The 9,852-nt window shown below is 39.6% G+C and overlaps 1 protein-coding gene across 1 annotated transcript; it reads left to right on the top strand.

Annotated features, from left to right (window-relative positions):
* Positions 1–6: 6 nt before the first annotated feature.
* plaat1l (phospholipase A and acyltransferase 1-like) lies at positions 7–5,027 on the top strand (the record flags this gene model as incomplete). The annotated part of the gene is made up of 5 exons (XM_084051003.1): positions 7–15; positions 681–813; positions 1,691–1,779; positions 4,103–4,267; positions 4,809–5,027. The coding sequence occupies 5 exons, from the start codon at positions 7–9 to the stop codon at positions 4,872–4,874; spliced, it is 462 nt and encodes a 153-aa protein (XP_083907129.1). The 3' UTR covers positions 4,875–5,027.
* Between the last annotated feature and the right edge of the window lie 4,825 nt (positions 5,028–9,852).

Genomic DNA, 9,852 nt, shown 5'->3' with positions numbered 1-9,852 from the left:
TTATCCATGGGTCAGGTGAGTTTGGTTTTAAAAGTCAATCTGCATTTATTATGTACTTAATTGTGATCAATATCTCATATACTACTTCAGCTGCTGCAAAACCCATTAAGACCTGGAACGCATCTGGGTCACTTTAGATTTCTTTGGCTATTCAAAAATAGCAGATATACAAGCTCATAGCGCGGCACCGAGTGCCGCGCTATGAGCTTGTAGATCTGCTATTTTTGAAAAATCTTGGGAAAAAAATGTTTTGTTGTTTTTTTTTTTCAAAAAACTGTTAGGATTTAGAAAACATTTTTAAGAATCGCCTCAGGTCTTAATGGGTTAACTACTTACACAGTAAGTTTAACTCCGAGAGTGTAGCTTACAAATGCATTCCATTTGTACACTTTGGAATGGATAAATGAACACTTGTACTGTACTGTCATTCATCATAAATAATATTGCCAAGTTCAGAATATTATTTGTACTATTGTTATTGTTATCATTTTCCATAAAAAACATTAGAATGGAAACATGCATGGAATGTAATACATAGCAATATAATGATAAATCGCAATTGTTTGGTATGTTTGATACATGGAATTCATTTCAAAGTGCTTTATAAGCATGTGCATATGTAAGGAGAGTAGGAAACTAGTGTTTATGTTGTTGTTGTTGTGTGTGTTCTCTCCGCATAGAAAAGCTCCCGTCCTAAAAAGATGTTCCCGGGGGACATCTTGGAGTATCCCCGAAATAAGTACTTCTCCCATTTTGGAGTGTACTACGGAGAGAGGGACGGGGTCCATTACGTGGCACACCTGACCTGCAGAGGTATGGGCCGAAGGCCTGCTTATATATAGACTTATTAAGCAGTGGTTCTCAAACTTTTTTCATGCCAAGGACCCCACTTTGAGAACCAATGTTATGAAGTATACACTGTAAAATCCCTGAGTGTTCATTTAACTCTGAGAGGGTCAAATGGATCTGTAACTCAGAGTTCAAAGAGTAGTTCACCCAAAACATGACTTATTTTCTATCAATTACACACCCCATGAAGTCTTCAATTCATGGATGTTTTTCAGTTTTTGTCGCATTCCTAAGCCAATTATTGGATGATAATAATGATTGGCTTAGGAATGCCACAAAAACTGTGTACAGCTCCACTAGCTCATACTTTAATATGACTGTGTCGCGACGCTCGCTGTAAACAACAGATTCTTAAAGGGCCACTTCACCCATTTTGAGCCAAATCTTGAGCTTGTAGATCTGCTATTTTCAAATAGCCTTGGTATAAAATAGGGCTAAAGTGGTAAATGTATGTTTCTTTATAATGTAATAACTAGTAGTGGAGTAAAAGTACAATATTTGCCTCTGAGATGTAGTGGAGTAGAAGTAAAAGTATTGAACATTGGAAATACTCCATTAAAGTAAGAGTAGCTCAAAATTGTATTCAAGTACAGTACTTGAGTACATGTACTTAGTTACTTTACACCACTGGTCCTGGGTCAGCGTATACTGGGTTTAAGTTATGAGTCGGTTCATTTCAGTGAGCAATGTGGTCATAACTAAGAGTGTGTGTGTGTGTGTGTGTGTGTGTGTGTGTGTGTGTGTGTGTGTGTGTGTGTGTGTGTGTGTGTGTGTGTGTGTGTGTGTGTGTGTGTGTGTGTGTGTGTGTGTGTGTGTGTGTGTGTGTGTGTGTGTGTGTCAGACTCGGAGTCCAAACTCCTTCTCTTTGGCAGAGCTTTGCGGTCGGAGGTCAAGCTGGACCCTGTGGAGGTGGTGGGAACGAAATACAAGGTAAGAGATGCTACACACACACACACACACACACACACACACACACACACACACACACACACACACACACACACACACACACACACACACACTCAAATGTTTTACTTAACCCATTAAGACCTGAGGCGATTCTTAAAATGTTTTCTAAATCCTAACAGTTTTTTGAAAAAAATCTAAAATTGTTTTCAAGATTTTTCAAAAATAGCAGATATACAAGCTCATAGCGCGGCAAAGACATCTAAAAATGACACAGATGCGTTCCCGGTCTTAGTGGGTTAAGTAAAAGTATCAATACTGCAATGTAGAAGTACTCTGTTACAAGTAAAAGTCCGGAATTAAAAATTAGCTTGAGTAAAAGTTCAAAAGTATTGGTATCAAAATGTACTTAAAGTACCAAAAGTAAAAGTACTAAAATGTTTGAAAATAGCAGATCTACTAGCTCACAACGCGTCGCAAGCTTGTAGTTCAGCTATTTTCAAATAGCCTATGTATAATATAGGACTAAAGTGGTTAATGTGTATTTTATAATGTCATAATTTATATCTGCAAAGTAACTAGTAACTAAAGTTTTCAAATAATTGTAGTGGAGTAAAAGTACAATATTTGCCTCTGAGATGTAGTGGTAGTGAACCAAATGGACCCTTTTACGGGGCCATTTGGTTCCATATGTACACTCTCAGAGTCATGGGGGGGGGTCCTGAAATGAAAACGTTTGAGAATTGCTGGTCTGCAGGGATACAAGAAGAGTGGGCACTATAAGGAAGAGTGGGCACCTTGATCTAACATTTTGTCCAAAATGTTCAAATATAAAATATTTGAAAAATGGTCTGAAGTAATGTAAAGTATACATGATGTGAACATGCACGGTACATCATTATCAGACCTAAATGTATCCTTCAACTTCTTGTTTATGCCTTTAATATTTGAATTAACAACAAAGTGTAGCAGTTTGTCGCAATTGTAGAAATATTAGGCCTCAATTGGCGAATGTTCAAGCATGTTCTAATCATGTATAGTTTACATTACTGAAGACCATTTTCCAAATATTAAATTTTTCAACATGTTGGGAAAAAATTGACAATTTTACATGGAGGTGCCCACTTTTCTTAGTGCCCACTCTTCCTGTTACCGTCTACAGTCTACAGCATACATGGGCAACTGGCGGCCCCCACCTTCACTTAATGCGGCCCGCAGGTTAATATCGGAAAACTGATATATTATTGATTTCAGCTGTTCCAATTCCAAACATGCAAACATGACCCGCTTGAATACTTCAGTCTATATTAGTAGTAGGTTAATGACTAGTATTACAATTCTATTGCCTTTTTTATGTCCAATGTATTTGTATTTAAGTTCATAAAGTTGACATAAGTACAACTAAATGCATTTGAAATTAAATTGAAATGTTACTTTTCAGGATTCCAATTCAAAAATAGCACCAAAAAAATCTCAATTGCAATTAAAAAAAGCAGATCTACAAGCTTAAAGGGTAAGACCACTTTGGTAGAGGTTTGGGTTGTGTAGTTACCTTGCCATGATGTAACTCCAAAGGTGGGCAAGAAATAAAAAATAATTGCTCCATTGATTAGAAATTGATAATTCAAAATATGCTCCTCATTGACTTACATTGTACGGTAAAACTGCTCTCAAAGTCACTCTTTTAGGACAAAAACGAACGCAAACAAAGTTGATTCAGACAATATAGAACATCACAAAACCCAGTACTGTTTTTTTTTTAAATAAAAATGTCCACTTCATGTTGATTTTGCCATTTTTAATAATTAGAAAACCCGGACTGGATCAGCGGATCCGGATCCAGATCTTCAAATAGTAAAATCAACAGGAAGTTGACATTTTTATTAAAAAAACAAACAGTACTGGGTTTGGTGATGCTCTATATTGTCTGAATCAGCTATGTTTGGGTTAATTTCTGTGCTAAAAGAGTGACTTTGAGAGCTGTTTTACCGTACAATGTAAGTCAATGAGGAGCATATTTTGAATTATCAATTTCTAATCAATGGAGCAATTATTTTTTATTTCTTGCCCACCTTTGGAGTTACATCATGGCAAGGTAACTACACAACCCAAACCTCTACCAAAGTGGTCTTACCCTTTAAAACGCGTCGCTCTGTAACGCATTTTGAACTTAAGTAGATCTGCTATTTTTGCTACTTTTGTGTGACATGGCCCGACTGTATATGCAATGTGGCCCTCTGGAGTCAGTTTGGAAATATAGTGGCCCTCTCCATCATCACAGTTACTCACCCCTGACAGTAATAATGTCCATTTTACCACAAAACTCTACTTTGTGACTTTGCTGCAGGTGAACAACATGCTGGACGACTCCTTCTCTGCCAGGGACTTCCATGGCGTGGTGAAGGGGACCATAGATGACCTGCTGGGCAGAGAGATCACCTTCGACGTCCTGTTCCACAACAGCGAACACCAGGCCACACTCTTCCGATACGGAGTCAAGAAGTCCCAGCAGGTCAGTAAAAAGACTGCGAAAAGGGCCTTTCTGTGTGTAGTTTGCATGTTCGATCTCCCCGTGTTCCCTAGGGTAGGTACCCTCACAAAAACATGCAGTAATCCTGGTCTCTAGACTGCCTCCCCCTGGTCAGCCGGGGCGCCTGATGGAGGAGAAAGGAACTGGTTGGAATAATGTGTTCCTTCCACACGCTACGTCCTACCGGGGGAACCCCCCCCCCCTGTCAGGTGATAAGCAGCGACCTGCTCACTCCTCATGTGTTGAAGGAGGCATGAGCTCAGTTCGGGGCTTTCCCCAGGCTGGCAGAGGGAGAGTAGCGCCCAAGATTACAAGCTTAGGCAATTGGCACTGGGTGAAAAATTGGGTTACAAAATCGTGGGATAAAAATTTAAATAAAGAAAAACGTTTTTAAAAAAAGACTGATTTATACTTCACCGTAGGTCGTAGGACATGATGCCAACTACATTATTTAGTATTTACATTTTGGATGCAGGTCTTTTACTTAAACTATACACACACTGTACTGTACTGTGTGTTGCAGATAGAGACAATCTATGAGCACATCATGCCAGCCTGGAAGAAACTCATGGAGAAGAAGCAGTTGTGAAGATGCCTCACATTCTCCCAGGATCCTCCCACTTATAGCCAGGATCCTCCCACTTATAGCCACTTTGTAAATATGTTAACCACATCCTATATGCTATATGTTAATCCATGAAGACCGGGAACTGTGAGTCATTTTTAGATTTCTTTGGCTTTTCAAAAAATAGCAGATCTACAAGCTCATAGCACTAGGAGCTTGTAGATCTGCTATTTTTGAAAACTTGTGAAAATGTGTGCAAATCTTTGAATATATATATATTTTTATATATATATACATTTTTAATTCAAATCTTTGCTTCTGGGGGGTCCCTGGAACAACATATTTTGAGATGGGGGTCCACGGTCATTTTGGGGGGTCCTTGACATGAAAAATGTTTGAGAACCACTGATATAGCGACATGCGTTTTTTTTTTAACTGTTAAGATGTAGAAGACATTTGTAGAATCGCCCAGAAGCAAAGATTTGAGTTAAAAATGTTCGCTTTAAAAAACATATACATTCAAAGATAATAAAAAAAAAAAAGCAGATATACAAGCTCATAGCACGGCACTCGGTGCCTCGCTATGAGCTTGTAGATCTGCTATTTTTGAATAGCTCAAAGTATAAAATAATGATTATAGCAAAAAAATTAACTCTTAAGATGGCACAGTATGCGTTCCTTCCTATTGATGTGCTATGTTAATTGAATACATAAGACCACAATAGAAACAAGTCCCAGGACTTTTTTTGGGTTATCATTTTAGCTTTAATGTCTTCTTGACTCTTTACTGTATTTCTTACTAATAAAGTATTCAATATCAATCCATCAAACCACTAGAGGGCAGCATTGTTCCATGTTGAAGTTTGCTGCAGCCTTTCTCACTTTGTGGGGCTTTTTGTGTGCAGTGATGTAAAGTAACCAAGTACATTTACTCAAGTACTGTGTTGAAGTAACATTTTGAGGTACTTTTACTTTACTGGAGTATTTCCAATTGTCTGTACTTTTACTTCTACTCCACTACATCTCAAGGGCAAATATTGTATTTTTACTCCACTACAATTATTTAAAAACTTTAGTTACTTTGCAGATATAAATGATTACATTACAAAATAAACATGAACCACTTTAGCCCCATTTTATACCTCAGCTATTTGAAAATAGCCGATCTACAAGCTCACAACACGTCGCATCTCAACGCGTTGTGAGCTTGTAGATCTGCCATTTTCAAACATTTTTGGATTTTTACTTTTGGTACTTTAAGTATATTTTGATGCCAATACTTTTGTACTTTTACTCAAGTAACATTTTGAACACAGGCCTTTCACTTGTAACAGAGTATTTTTATATTGTGGTATTGCTACTTTTACTTCAGTAAAATATCCGAGTACTTCTTCCACCACTGTGAGTGAGTGAGTGAGTGTGAATGAATGAATAACATTTTTATTTTCAGTCTCCTGCAGCAGACCATGCATGTCTCTCACTCTGTGTTCACAATGTTTGCTAGATGAGCGCATTGTTGTCTTTACTTTGAAAGTGAGATTGTAGGTTTTCAATTTAATCTCTCCATCTAGTTTCCAGGTAATCATGCTCCTCACTGTATACAATACGTCATGGTCAAAAACAATAGAGCACTAAAGTCTGACGTAATTTACACAACCTACCTGGTTCGCGGTTTTCCACCGACCGTTCTGAATCCCCATAAATGTCTTTAATATCACGTCAAACAAGAACTGTGTTCCAAAAATAAACAAATGACCCCGGCAGTTTTACTCTTATGGATATGAAGCATCAACGGTGAGAAAACGCTAATGTTACTTCCACCGAATTAGTTACATTTTCGCCAGAAACAGACTGTATCACATATAAGTGACTGACTATCATAAACGATACAGAACCTCCTCCCTGACAATATCGCCGAGACAGTTTGTTTATTTTTGGACCACAATTCTTATGAGACGATTCTAAGATGACCCAATGTTATTCTCCATAGAGAAATTACTTTACGAACCAGGGGATGAACGAGTGACGTCAGGACTTCTGTACTCTATAGCTGAAACCATGTATGTCCCAAGTCTTAATTGATGATTGCCATTAGAGCCTCTACAGAAGTCAGGGCTGCCAACCCTCCTGGATTCTGCACAAGTCTCCTTGATTTCAACCACATCTCCTCGAGGACTCCTTGATTGTCATTTCTCCTTGATTTGGTATCAAACTCCCACAATTCACCAGAACACAGAAAATGACATGTTAAAGGGATAGTTCACCCAATAAATTACTTATTTTCTATCAATTAGACACCCCATGATTGCCATGAAGCCTTGAATTCATGTTTTTTTTTTTTTTTTTTTTTGTCGCATTCCTAAGACAATCATTTGATGACTGGCGGTGGCTCCGGTAGGAGATAGAAAGAGTCTCCTTTGAGTCTCCTACCGGAGCCACCGCCAGTCATCAAATGATTGTCTTAGGAATGAGACAAAAACTAAAAAATATCTATGAATTCAAGTCTCCATGGGGTGTGTAATCCATAGAAAAAAAAGTCATTTTTGGGGTGAACTATCCCTTTAAAACGTTTCTGGGGGACGACCCCCCCTGCTTCGGGGGTTGTGGTCAGTGCATGGAATCATACAGAGATATTCACTTTTAAGAAATGAATGGTTATGTTAAAGATGGGTCTTACATTATATCAGTCATCAAATACATTTCTGTTATATTTTATACAATGTTGGTTACATCCGACACACCTAATATGGGATTGCTTCCCTAATGGTTAAAACCTTTCAGTAGACAAACCTAATATGGGGTTTTCTTCCTAACGGTTAAAACTTGAACCCTAGAATTCCTTTTCTGAGGGGAACATTAGCCGAAAATAGGTGTAGAGGGGGAAAAAAGAGCAGACAAAGTAACAAAAAAAAAGTTTAATCTGAAACACAATTTTATACAATATAGAGTAGGGGGTCCCCGCTTCATCTCTCTCTCAGCTAGGGGGTCCTTGGCCTGAAAACGAGTTAAAACATTTCAGCTGTTGCCATGGCAATTTGGTCATGTGAGCAAAACGTAGAGTTTGCTTAGCGAGTCATTGCGTAAGAGGAAGTTGTGGGGGCCAGGGAGTCAGGGAGCAGAGATGGTGTCGGCAGCAGGAGGTCGACTTCCCTTCCAACGCCCGCCGCGCATGCTCCTCTTCTTCTGCAGAGTGCATTGCTCGGCATGGTCACCTCACCCGGCTGCCCCGGGTCATCAAAGGCCGGGGAATGACTAGGCCTATACTTAAGCCTAACCATGTCAAGTATGACAGTAGTTCAACAAAGTGGGGGTCCTTGAGGGGGTTCCAGGGGGTCCCCAGCAAAATTAGTTAATATAGCATAGCATCAAAATCAGTTTAACAACTTTAACCACCATCGTCTATTTTAAAAATAAATGGGTACAATCCTTATCCTTATCCTTACAATTGTTGTCAGATGTGGGGTCTGCGGTCAAATACATAATACGTGAAAACGTTTCAGAACAAGTGCTTTGTGACAGCGGTTTTCAACCAGTGGTCGGGGGACCACCAGTGGTCCTTGAGGGAGTACCAGGGGGTCCCCAGCAAAATTAGTTAATAGCATCACAATCATTTTTAACCACTTAGCTTTGGCTATTCAAAAATAGCAGACATACAAGCTCATAGCGCGGCATGAGCTTGTAGATCTGCTATTTTTGAAAAACCTTGAAAAAGTGTGCATATCTTTGAATATTTATATTATAAATTACTAGAGGGTCGGGGCGCTGCGCGCCCCTCCCCCCTATCCGCTGCGCGGTGCTTTGTGTTTGTTGGTCTCTATAATATATAAAGCCATAATAGGAGATGTTCCCAATGGAGCTATGCCCAAATATGGAGTGTGTTGTCTGACCTCACTTGGGTCTCGTTGGGCGGTGGTCGGCGATGACGCTAAGGAACAACATGGCCGACTGTAATGTTGTGAGTTTGTGTTGGCCGCAATTAATTATGCTGCGAGGGGGCAGATGTGTGCTGAGCAGTATGAAGGGGCCTACAGACTGCGCGTAGTAATTCTGCACGTTGTGGCGTGTCTTGTTAGTGACATTGATATGTTGTTTTTGTGTTTAGTCCCACACAGTGGCAGTTTTTTTTGGGGGGTTTTGGGTTTAGAAATGTATTATAGGATATAAATTATATTTTAAAGCGAAAATTAACTGATATATTTGCTTCTGGGGGTCCCTGGCACAAAACATTTTCAAATGGGGGTCCGCGGCCAAATGTTTATCAATTTAGGGGTCCTTGGCATGAAAAAGGTTGAAAAGCACTGCTTTATGAGATCACTTTTCTATAAATCCAACCCGGTCTCCCCCCAAACACGTACAAATAGCACGGATTCACCAAAATAAATCCGTGCATAGATTACTAGAAACTCCGAAACTCCGTGCATAGGAGACCCATTATCCCCTCCATTCACTTCAATGCGAGGCGGAGACAGTCACGTGACTCTTTACGCTCTCCCCACCACGTATAAATAACACGGATTCAATTCCGTAAATACACAACTATAAACCCCCACATGCCCGCTGGCGTAGCGGTCCGGGCACCTAAGCTCCAAAGCAGCCTGTCAGCGTTTGTGAACGGTGCTCTCTCACAAATGCAAAATATAAGCTTGCCCCAAATATTAACTAGGTGTCCAAAGTATTTGTGCAATATATTAGTCCACGTTTTTCAATAAAGAAGTGTTTTAATCCCGTCTGTGGCCGAACGCCATTTCCCCCCCTCGTTTACTTTCTGTTTACATTGAGTGTAATTTCGGCGTTCACCGGATGCGCCCCGTCTCAGAATCGGCCACAGACGGGATTAAAACACTTCTTGATTGAAAAATATGGATTTAGACATTGCACAAATTCTCCGGACACCTAGATAACATTTGGGGCAAGCGGTTAAGCACCTTATATTTTGCATTTGTACATGTTTGGAGAATTACGGGCTTTACTGGTGACATTGCTCTCCCCATCACGGTGAAAT

The sequence above is a fragment of the Gymnoscopelus microlampas genome (assembly GCF_963454915.1).
Source record: "Gymnoscopelus microlampas genome assembly, chromosome: 24".
In the NCBI taxonomy this organism is placed as follows: domain Eukaryota; kingdom Metazoa; phylum Chordata; class Actinopteri; order Myctophiformes; family Myctophidae; genus Gymnoscopelus; species Gymnoscopelus microlampas.
Note: the sequence above shows the minus strand (reverse complement) of the source record. Positions and strands in the feature narration are given on the sequence as shown.